General features: G+C 34.5%; 1 protein-coding gene and 1 long non-coding RNA gene across 2 annotated transcripts; both read right to left on the reverse strand.

The window, feature by feature from the left end:
- Positions 1–2,850: 2,850 nt before the first annotated feature.
- Positions 2,851–7,036, reverse strand: LOC128546084 (uncharacterized). Its single transcript, XM_053546945.1, has 4 exons — positions 6,947–7,036; positions 5,088–6,512; positions 3,454–3,571; positions 2,851–2,989 (listed from the first exon to the last, which is right to left on the reverse strand). Exons 2-4 carry the CDS (start codon positions 6,475–6,477, stop codon positions 2,851–2,853), a joined length of 1,647 nt encoding a protein of 548 aa, XP_053402920.1. The 5' UTR covers positions 6,478–6,512; positions 6,947–7,036.
- Positions 7,037–7,435: 399 nt separating this feature from the next.
- Positions 7,436–10,386, reverse strand: LOC123549886 (uncharacterized). The gene is made up of 5 exons (XR_008371479.1): positions 10,301–10,386; positions 9,617–9,688; positions 9,196–9,452; positions 8,157–8,251; positions 7,436–7,484 (listed from the first exon to the last, which is right to left on the reverse strand). It is a non-coding gene; the product is annotated as an uncharacterized LOC123549886 (long non-coding RNA).
- Between the last annotated feature and the right edge of the window lie 1,401 nt (positions 10,387–11,787).

Below are 11,787 nucleotides of genomic sequence, written 5' to 3' on the forward strand. Positions count from 1 at the left end.
GTTCCCGATACGGAATATATATGAATGTATAAACACGGGCCGTTTCATCTAACGGGACTTGCAAGAACATAGTAAGCGATTGTTTATTTATTGTATTTATGTTCTAGTAACCTTTGACACTGATTTCGAGGACAAGCCGGGTTTGTGACATATACATGTCTGTTGTTGGGCTGGAAAAAGATAGGTCCAAAATCTAAACTAAAAGCTATATTCCATAAATTCTTCGTTATTTCTGTGCATACAATTCGGTTGTTTAAAGGTTAGAATATCAGAAAATTACAGGAAATAAAACATATCTTTGAAAAAGTCCCGATCTTTCATCATTTGTTTGGTCGGCGCATGATTACAAATTTAATGTTAGTAGGGCGTGATGTCCATGAAGCCGTGTAATGTGATAATTTTGATGACACGTTGATTTTATTTTGTAATTGTGAGTGATCGTTAAGTGATCAGAAAGATCGGACAGTGGAATGATATAAAAAAGTGATGCTTTATTTAGATTAGAAAGTGAATCGTACTATACAATAAGGAAACCTAAGGTAAAATACTCCTTTTATTTCGTTCGCTGAAGAAAACATGGCTGACATATTTTTGTAAAAAAGCGGTGCACGTGTGATTTGTGTAACACAGTTTAACGACGATTTCTTAGAAAACTAACGCTCAGCTCATTTACACTGACATATCCCTGATTGATGAATATATATATTATATAAATAGGAGAGACTTGTGGTACCAAATACTTGCACCGAAAATTTCTATGCATTTTCTTCTAGTACACTGTTGGGACATGCTTTTGAGTGTTACTGATACTTTATAATTTACTCGGAGATACATTTTTTCATTATCATTAGTTTCTCTTTGATCCCCGTGCATTTCTCGTGTTGTTACGACATTCTCAGTTTTACATAGGAACTTTGCATTGTCAAAATAGCATAGTCCTTAAGAGTAATAACTCCGCAAACAATATTTCGAGCGTACGTGCCAATGATATGCTCAACAAGGCTTTATACCAAGCATTTACTACTATCATTGAAATCTGGACTAGAATTTCGAAATGAAGCGTTGACAAAAATTTCTAACAGGGCTTTTTTTTCTCTATAAATCTACCTCCGGTAAAAGGAGGTAACCCCAAAGCAAAGAAAGTATGTTCCCCATTCTGAATTTAACTAGTGTTTACCTTTTAGGAATTTTGCCGGTTTAAAATAGTTTGGCTAATTTGTATGTATATTTTGGTCATTAAAACAACAGTCATACTATTGAACAATTACTGAAAAGCAGTCCATTAATATTTTACACAAAATATCTTTACACAGATTTTGTTTATTTGCAAATTTTCTCAAATAAAACAATTTTCAAGAGCATTTTCCTAACTCCACTGGAGTTGATGGCGTTTCCAAAATAATGAAAAAGGACCGGTCTACATAATTTCTATCTCTTATAATGAAATACAATTAATTCGTCAAATCATTCAACGTACAGTCCATAACTTACGAATAATATAGACCTGCAACTAACATTCCTAAGACGTTTCAGTCAAATCACACAAACAGTATACTAGGAGAAGTAGTCCGAACAATTTTTTTTTCAGTAAGATGAATAATGTACATAACTCCGGAAAAATATTTCGAGCAGTATGTACCAACGATATGTGCATCTTATTTCAATAAATCCCTTAGGCTTCAATGAAATTTGGAGGTGAATTACTGAAAAAATCTCTTCATAGACTTTATGTATGATAATCAAAGGGCCATTACTCAGTACAAGATCATTTAAATATGAACCTTGTAATACATGTTCAGCTAGAATTTGTACGGATCATTACTATGACATTGTTTTCAAATCCTGCTATTTATGAAGCAGTTCGGATTCATTCAAAAACTACTTTTAAGGGACCCTAACTCACAAAAAAATCGAGGATACGCACAACAAGGCTTCATAATATCATTTCTGTGAGGTTCCGTTCAAATCCTAGCAGAGCATTTTGAGAAGCTAGATCAGACTATATGAAGACGGACAGACGGACGTACATATAACGAAGGCAGAAAAAATGTATCAATTGAAATGGGAAACATAGTTTATGGAACTTTTGTAGAATTACTGTCTTTTTCAAAAGAAATCTTATTCGAAGTATATGTATATTTTGGAGAGCTCTTGATAAAACACTTTACTCATGCTTGGTTAAAGTAACTCTTCTAATGTCTTATGAGAACATTCCTATACTAACATTCATTTAAATTGTCCCAAATTTAATTACTTCCTAAAAAAGCATAGAACATAACCAAGACTCAGTTTCATTCAGTCTGTTTATATAATATTTGAATGACGTTCTGTCATGAAAAAGGTGAGCTACTGTAACAGTTAATGAAATAAAAGTATGTCTTGAGAAGACCCCCAGGATTTACAGCACATTCACAGTTCATTGTCCACATCAACTTAAGCCGACAATGTCTATTAGGAACAACCGTATACTTTGATGTTTAGCTCTATAGTACGGCATATACGGTAATTATGAATTTCTATAAAAAGCAATTTAACATAATTATATTTATAATAGAGATCCAACACTATCTATCGGGTTGCTTTGTAACTTAAATAAATCTCTACGAAAATACACGACTTGTAAATAATGTCACAAAATGTTGCTCATTTGCGAATGACCACCTTTAACGTCGTTTTCCAACATTATTTCAGTTCTGTAAAGTCGGTTAAGCTTATCTTCAGTAACTGCTAACTCTCCCACATGAACGAATGATTTCAGGCAAAGTGCCTTCTGTAAAATCGTTACGGAGATAAACGCCGCGATAGGGGATCGAACTCAAGAGAGCTCTCGATTTAAGCCTTATGATATACCTACTGAGCTAACCGGTTTGAATTTCCTAGAATAAAATGTTTAGCACTACCTTGCGTTCCACAGGTTGGTACAGAGCAGCATTCCCCAGGTATCTTCTGAAGTGTGCAGCCAATAGGCAGGTTGGTGTATGTAGGGCATCTGACACATGAAAATGCAATAGTTAAGGATTAATTATTCAGGTGTGCATATTCACTAGTCTGTTCTGATGAAATATATCCGAAAAGTAATAGATCTCATACATTTATTGCATAGTCCTTATTATCATTCTGCACTTTTTTTTTTTATAGATATGCATGTGCGCACCATACAGATGTGTTGTTTTGTTAGTGTGTATTGTGGTGATTAATTAAATACCTCATTATAAATAGTAACAAATTTACTTTAAATTTACAAATACCATTTAACTTGCCCAAGTGATATTGGCACACGCGCAATTAACATATCATTGACATACTTAACGACTGGCTGTGCCTTTTGGCCAGAATTGCGCACATAGTTCCACAATGGCTCCCGAGATAAAGCGCTTGGGCCATTACTGTTCTAGATGTGCCATTTTATAAAAAAGGCATACTGCAGATGTATGTCAATAAAGATATGCTTACAGTTCTTGACATTTATATGATGCTGTTCCGGCATCCACACATGTACAGTTCATTCCGCAGCCATCTTGCCAAACATCGTCCTGCTGGTAAAGTTTGCTTTTGTATAAACAGAAACTAGCTGAAAGTATGAAAGGAAATAAGTCTTAAAATACACAATTGCGTTTCGATATTATCAGTCTTGAGTTACAATTTGAAATTAATTGCACTCTTTGTCCATTTTTAAGAAACAGTTTATAATTCTAAGATGATGAAGTATTTATAAAAAAAAGCGATATAATACGAATGTATATATTATACAAAAGGTTTTCATGTGTGTTTTTTTTTTCAGTTCTTTGTAATATCGAATTTTATCTTACGCTCATTGGCGAGATACTTAAACTTATCATTAAAAGTGAGGTAATGAGAGAACACTTAGCAAGGGAGATATTTTTTTAGAAGTATGAAGTCCCAGCACAGTGAGTTATATAGTTAATTATCTCAAGACATCAGTATATTTACATAAAATTCAATTGTTGTATATGTTCGGAGTAGATTATAGTTTGTTTGTAAAAACATGAGCTCTTTAAAAACAGTAAGTAATATACTTTATTGGACGTGAAAGAATAAAAATATCTTTATTCTATATTCACCTCTACATCCTGCGAAACAGTGTTACTTAGGAAAATAATGTCCCTACCACTCATAACTGAATGCATTCTCTATGTCGCCTTTTAAACGGTAAGGACGTCTTAATATTTTGTAACTTTTAATTGTGCTAATAAGAGCACGTATTTACAAGTAACAGTGTCACATGAACAGTGCACGATAAGTACAAAAAATATTTTCTGTGCAAAATTGGTCAGGAAAACGGGTTTTTTATTTCAATAAATTTGTTATCTAAGCATCTCTGCTGGTTAATTTATTCAGATATCATGGAAAATGGACATATTTTGATAATATATTCACAACTTGTCTCACCTGTCACGTGGTGTTAATGTAATAATTGTTGCTTTATTATCATTTAACTGTTTATTATTGTACAACGCCGCTGAATATGTTTTTATATGTAGAAGTGGGCGTTTAAGTAAATAAACAAGTTTCAAGTTTCAAAGGTCCGTTTCATTTAAAGAATAAAACAAACATTTTACTAGCCCAATCAGCATTTCTTAAAGTTAAGTACACTGTTTTAAACAGATAAATCAAATGAGCCGCACCATGAGAAAACCAACATAGTGCATTTGCGACCAGCATAGATCCTCATCAGCCTGCGCATCCGCGCAGTCTGGTCAGGATCCATGCTGTTCGCTAACGGTTTCTCTAATTGCAATAGGCTTTGAAAGCGAACATCATGGATCCTGACCAGACTGCGCGGATGCGCCGGCTGGTCTGGATCCATGCTGGTCGCAAATGCACTATGTCAGTTTTCTCATGGTGCGGCTCAAATATTTTAAAAGTTATCACATTGTAGTTCTCAACGTTGCTGTTAGATGCTCATCATGGTGTGCAATACATATGAAAATATTACGGGAGTATATCAATAATGAAACGTAGCTGTATTTCATTGTTACATCTGACGTTGTCGGTCGAGTTTTAAAACCCTAAGAAAGTTAAATCATAACAAAAGCGAACTGAATCATTGTTGCAAAAAGATCTACCAGAATTTGTTGAAAACATCGTCGATAACGTAGGTTGGGATGGTGTTATATATACCCATGAAGCTGTAGTGAATGGTGGTTGAGGAGTATTGTAAACCGTTGTACTTTTCACTGGCAGTGGAGTTCTGTATGCTGTTGCAGTGGTTGGTGGTTGAGGAGTATTGTAAACCGTTGTACTTTTCACTGGCAGTGGAGTTCTGTATGCTGTTGTAGTGGTTGGTGGTTGAGGAGTATTGTAAACCGTTGTACTTCTCACTGGCAGTGGAGTTCTGTACGCTGTTGTAGTGGTTGGTGGTTGAGGAGTATTGTAAACCGTTGTACTTCTCACTGGCAGTGAAGTTCTGTACGCTGTTGTAATGGTTGGTGGTTCAGGTGTATTGTAAACCGTTGTACTTCTCACTGGCAGTGAAGTTCTGTATGCTGTTGTAATGGTTGGTGGTTGAGGTGTATTGTAAACCGTTGTACTTTTCACTTGCAGCAGAGTTCCGTACGCTGTTGTAATGGTTGGTGGTTGAGGTGTATTGTAAACCGTTGTACTTTTCACTGGCAGTGGAGTTCCGTACGCTGTTGTAGTGGTTGGTGGTTGAGGAGTATTGTAAATCGTTGTACTTTTTACTGGTAGCGGAGTTCTGTATGCTGTTGTAATGGTTGGTGGTTGAGGTGTATTGTAAACCGTTGTACTTTTCACTGGCAGTGGAGTTCCGTACGCTGTTGTAGTGGTTGGTGGTTGAGGAGTATTGTAAATCGTTGTACTTTTCACTGGTAGCGGAGTTCTGTATGCTGTTGTAATGGTTGGTGGTTGAGGTGTATTGTAAACCGTTGTACTTTTCACTGGCAGTGGAGTTCCGTACGCTGTTGTAGTGGTTGGTGGTTGAGGAGTATTGTAAACCGTTGTACTTTTCACTGGCAGTGGAGTTCTGTATGCTGTTGTAATGGTTGGTGGTTGAGGTGTATTGTAAACCGTTGTACTTTTCACTGGCAGTGGAGTTCCGTACGCTGTTGTAATGGTTGGTGGTTGAGGTGTATTGTAAACCGTTGTACTTTTCACTGGCAGTGGAGTTCTGTACGCTGTTGTAATGGTTGGTGGTTGAGGTGTATTGTAAACCGTTGTACTTCTCACTGGCAGTGAAGTTCTGTATGCTGTTGTAATGGTTGGTGGTTGAGGTGTATTGTAAACCGTTGTACTTTTCACTGGCAGCGGAGTTCTGTATGCTGTTGTAGTGGTTGAAAGAGCAACACTACTCATCTTTGTTGTTGGTGTTGTTTTATATACTGACACAGTCGTTGAATATGGTACAGGATCTCTTGTTGCTGATGGCTGCATGCTTGAACCTGGGACCAGAGAACTGGTATGACTTGAAGACGTCCCATTACAGTCTACATTACACATGTCGGTTTTGCAGCATTGAACTACACACGACCCTCCTAAGAATAAATTTTAGAAATTACATGTCGGAATTCATTTCCATGTTTCTATTTCATTTAGGAAAATAGCCGATTATATCTACAGTGTAAAGCTTCATTGCATACACGAGGAATATCTTCATATAATTTGAAGAACCAATACACTACAATAAGATGCATAGGATGCGTTGTTTTATTCATTTATTTTGATCATCTTGATGTATTGATAGTATCCTTTGTTATCTGCCATTGCTAAATTTTGGACTAGTAGTAAAATAAACCTGTCAGAAAGAACGAAATAATTCAAACAAATTGTCAGTAACATTTTCGTGTGATTTCAGTATAACAGCAAAATGAGTTACTCATATTCTAAATCACACAGGTCAGTGCATTTTTGTGAAAAAAAACAACACACAAAAAATGTTAGTAATTGCAAGCATCAGTAGTTGTCGTACCTAGTTCTAGAGACTCTCTCTTTGAAGATTTTTGCCGTTTCCCGACCAACAATGACGCAAGTTGTTTATACCGCAAAATTTCGTCAGTGCATCTCTATGAAAAGTAAAACTCAAATATGATACGAATTTTCGTTCTTAAGGTACGGGATATTTTCTGGTAGTTTGGTGATTTGTATAGTTGCTGTTTTATGATCAAATCCAAACTCGGTAAGAGCAGTCAGGAATATTGTTTGAACAGCCACGATGTCAACATTACTATTTTTCAAGTTAACTCAGGAGTAAACTATGTATTAATAACTTAGATCATTTTTTTTGCAAACGAGATAGATACAGGTAACACAAACTGAACCATAACTAGATTTATCAAACTTGTTAACTTTGCCAAGGTATCACTGTTAAAAATGTTGTTCATTTCACAAAGAGTCTCAATTTACTACTATTAGAATGTTTCATAGAAGTTCCAAAGCAAACCCATTAAGTACTAGGGAGATCTCACTTCATGTGTCATTGTATTCAATGTTTTCTGCAGCATACAGACCTGTGAAAAATTAAACTGTCTTGAAACGAAAGTGATGTATGTAACTAAGTTCTTGCCCATTGCGCTGTGTGACTAAATTAACTATTTCAAATGGAGGTAAAGTAACATATTCCACAAAAAGAACTATCCTATTATTATAACACGTTTTTTTTTTTTCAAACACATGCACTACTTTCTACTTCGATGGTAAATGTGCGTATTTTTATTCTTACCATTAGATGATGTTACATGTTAATTGCTACACGATAAATTAGATATACTTAACTATTCGAAATGTATTCTACACTGGATAATCGTCTGTCACTTCTGTGATTTGAGCTCAATTAAGTTACTTTTGTTGTTGTTGTTGTTGTTGTGGTGAATGGCTTTTAGATATTCTTGAGAACTAACGTAAGTAGAATCAAATATCAGCACTGGCGCAACTCGTTTTGTTCATTTTGTGTAAGTAAATAGTAAAACTATCTCTGTAATATGCATCGATATTGTAAACGTAGAAATCGCTTTTTCTTTTATAAGTTGTTTTCTTTTGTCTTTAAAAAATACAGAAGCACAAATGCCTTCACGCGCTTTTATGACAGTAGCTGAGACCGGAGAACTCATAAACGAAGACACTCCACAAATAATTCATGCAAGTTCAAATGAAACAGAAGGATTATATAAAATTAACATGACCTCATCTTGACCGCACAAACTTATTTTGCTGCAGTCATCTTGACTAAGCTGCTCTGCACAGTGGTAGCAAATTGGTCCTCTGGGAGAAATATAACCTGTTAATTAAACAAAGAAAGTTGAAAACGAAAATTCATAATTTGTTGGTTTACTGAAAGTTTTAAAACCAAATAAAAAAGAGTCGGCACTTCTTTGAAAAACTTGAAAATGCACCATTACAATGGCACAAATTTATGTAAAACAAAAACTCTTATTAAATCTTAAACTGAAGTTAGTAAGAGGTAACATGGAAATAACAAAGAGATGTCTTATTTCTCAAACGGCACTAAATGGTAAAGACATGTAAAGAAAAAAAACAAAGACAAAGAAACATCGACTTTAAGAGGTCAACAGCAAAACACCACTGTGGAATTTAGACCGGTTTATTATGCACAACACTTTGATCTTTATCAAGGCAAATCTCATGATTTCATGATATTTTGTTAAATAGCCATTTCATTACTGCAGCAGAAGTAGAAAGAAACACTTAAATATGCATTAAATAGTTTGAATGCCACAAAACGTTACGTTGTTGCGTTTGGTATTGAACAGATAATATCTTTGACGTCAAATGTTTTTCATTTACACTTAATCATATCAAAGCAAACGTTTGTTGAGTTCCTTCCCCCTGGCAGCTGCGCAAGTCTAACGTCAATGGTTTTTGCAATTTATTTATCAGTAGTTTTTGTTATACCTAACTAATGCAGTCAACATGATGCACCATAACATACACGTCAGACGTTGCTATTATCATTAGTTTAAGAATAAGTTTATTATATCTATCATTCCAGAAAGAAAATAACAATAAACAAAATGTATACATATCATACAATATTCATCTACTGTGTAATCAGGAAACCCCGAAATGTATAGGATAATCAACAAGTGCATTAGATAATGTTTTAAAAATAAATCTTATCAGTGAAATATCTGAGTTAAATTCTAAATTACAAAGATCTGAAAGTCTTATTTTGATTACGGCCTGTCATTCTGAAATGTTTACCTTTATTTCCACACCCAGCATTACTGCATAAGTTTCCAGTGCAACATTCACTGCATACAAGAAATCCACCTGCTCTTATTTTTGATACCTCGCGTGTTTCTGCATCCGTATTAGGAAAACCACTGGGTGCTTTTTCGGGACAATTCTTCATTCGTTCCCAGCACCGCATCTAACTTATCTGTTAGCATTGAATCTAACATATCTGTCAGCTGATTAAATGCCTCACGTTTTCCAAGATTCGATGGTCCGGTACATTGCTGAAAAAAAATGAGAAGACGTGTGAATAAATACTGAACCAAAGATGAAATTGCTATCAAGTGTCTACTACAGCTATAAGAAGTTTTATTGGCGAAGTGTAAATTAAAAAGACAAAATTGTTATATTTGATACTTTTTACTGTTTAAAAAAAAAAACTCCTTACATTTCCGTCCCGACAGCCAAGATTATATCTTAAACTTCCCGTTGCACTGACATAAGCATCAACATAACAACGCTGAAAGAAATAAAGTATTACGATAATTAGGATTTGATATTTAAAGCGAATTTCCCCTATCATATATAGATAGGCATGTGTCTTACAGTTGTTTAGTTTGGAGCATACAACATTTGTTACACTGGAGCGTATGAAATCATCATGTGTGATTTAACCGGGATCTCGCCAGTTTCGTGACTTGCCGTCAGTTGATTCATTTCTCCTACTTTCGGTCCTCTTATTTCTTGCTTTAGGTTTGTTTCCAAGCGCTCCATTCTTGAAATTCATACTTTGGACCTGTCATCCTTTGTTAAATTGTTAATTACAATTCTTAGATTCTTAAAAAAATCTTAATGTTTGCAGTTCTATAATACTAAAGTTATTGTGCGCTAAAATGATAAAGCATTTAAATCTTGAAATCAATCAAATATTCAGTGAATTTATAATATTGTCCGCGAACAATCAGGTGCAACATTCCTTTAAAGCACAGAAATTTATCATTAGGATCTCGATACTTCAAGTTATGAAATAACGCACGAAGTCCATCAGTACTTGATAGAAGCCAATATCTATATATCTTTCATGATCTTTGATAATATTTATATGAACTGTGCTGTAATATTTCAAACTGACCTCATGAGATCCACACTGTATGACTGTATCACAGTCAGCGGGGACAACGGCGTCAGTGTAGTATAAACATACTAAACTTGCTCCTAAATAAAAAATATTTCACTTTTTTCTTCCGGCAACAAATTTATTTTCAGTCTCACAAAAGAGTTTAAAGACCCTGGACCATACGGTACTCGTGCATTATATGGAACGATTTTAATTGTATGTAATCATTATGTATAAAATTATTAATCTTGCCATAAAGAAAGATCAACTACAGTTAACATTGGGTATTATTTAATTTTATTTCCTAAAATGAATACACCCTTTAAAATCCGAGAATACTTCAACATACCTGCTGCTGCTTTAAGGAACGAAATGGTCAACAACGCATGCAGAATCATACTGCTGGTACGATGATGCCCACAAGACTTGTATAAAGAAAGGAATTACTTAAAGCACTGGCCTCCAGATCGTGCCACAACTAAAAAAAGAAGAATTTTTTAGGTATCAGGAAATTAATACTATATTTCTTAAGAAAGCTTTGAAACTTAATTACTGACGATTTGTTACAGTGCAGGAAATTTGTGAAACAATTGTTCACTTGTGAAAAGTATTAAACTTGGCATGATTTTAGATGGATGTATTGTGTTTCATTTAAGCCTGGGAAGCAGATTGTGAATATTTAAAATGTCCGCCAAAATTAAAGATGGCCGCCAGAGATGGCCGCCATGATTAAGATTTTCATAAGAAAACGCTATAGCTTTGTATATATGGCGAGAAAATAATGAAAGTAAGCATTATAGTATAGAGTGACATTAAGCTAATCTGAAATTAGGTGCTACCTATGACGCAGAAAGCCCGTAAAATTAAGCTTAATAAAGATGCAAGTCATGAAAAACCGTGTTATGGATTAGGTGGAATTGAATATATCTGGATTATGTGCAACCACAAAATCAATAGACTCAGTTTGACTTAGTCTTTCATGGAAAGTTATGAAATGTGGGGAAAAAAGCTCATGCTCCCAGTGTATGTTTTTTCCAGGAGGCTACCCCGAGAGTAATTCACTTCAAGCTTTCATCGAATAAAGATATCCAATGGCCATCGATCACTAAAATATTTTATCTTTAGATATAACTTCAGATGTATAAAATCCTCATCAAATGTTTTTAACTTTACTAAATATATAAACGAAGTTCGCATATAGAGCTATATTCATGATTAAATGTCGTGTAGTTACAGTTAATTGATAAAGGAAAAAAAAAGCCAGTACACATTTATACTGTGTTTATCTGTACATGTATACTATTTTTAACCTAATGCATAATACTGTTAATACTTGTAAAGTTTATGTTTACATAAACTATATGATATACCTGTTCATGCTTTTAAATATTAAATTAGGATTTAAATACCTTTAAGCCGAAAACAATGGATGGTCCTTCCAGTAACACAATAACAAACAAACACTAAAATACTTTACTTTTATATAACATTATGTCCGTGTG

This window comes from Mercenaria mercenaria, chromosome 6 (assembly GCF_021730395.1).
Source record: "Mercenaria mercenaria strain notata chromosome 6, MADL_Memer_1, whole genome shotgun sequence".
NCBI lineage: Eukaryota > Metazoa > Mollusca > Bivalvia > Venerida > Veneridae > Mercenaria > Mercenaria mercenaria.

Excerpts from the sequence above, each read along its gene's own strand:
- LOC128546084 (XM_053546945.1), bottom strand. The coding sequence starts at position 6,477 with ATGTGTAATGTAGACTGTAATGGGACGTCTTCAAGTCATACCAGTTCT. Across the intron at positions 3,572-5,087 it reads GATGTTTTCAACAAATTCTG|CTAGTTTCTGTTTATACAAA; the intron begins GTAGATCTTTTT and ends TCATACTTTCAG. Across the intron at positions 2,990-3,453 it reads TCATATAAATGTCAAGAACT|ATGCCCTACATACACCAACC; the intron begins GTAAGCATATCT and ends TTCATGTGTCAG.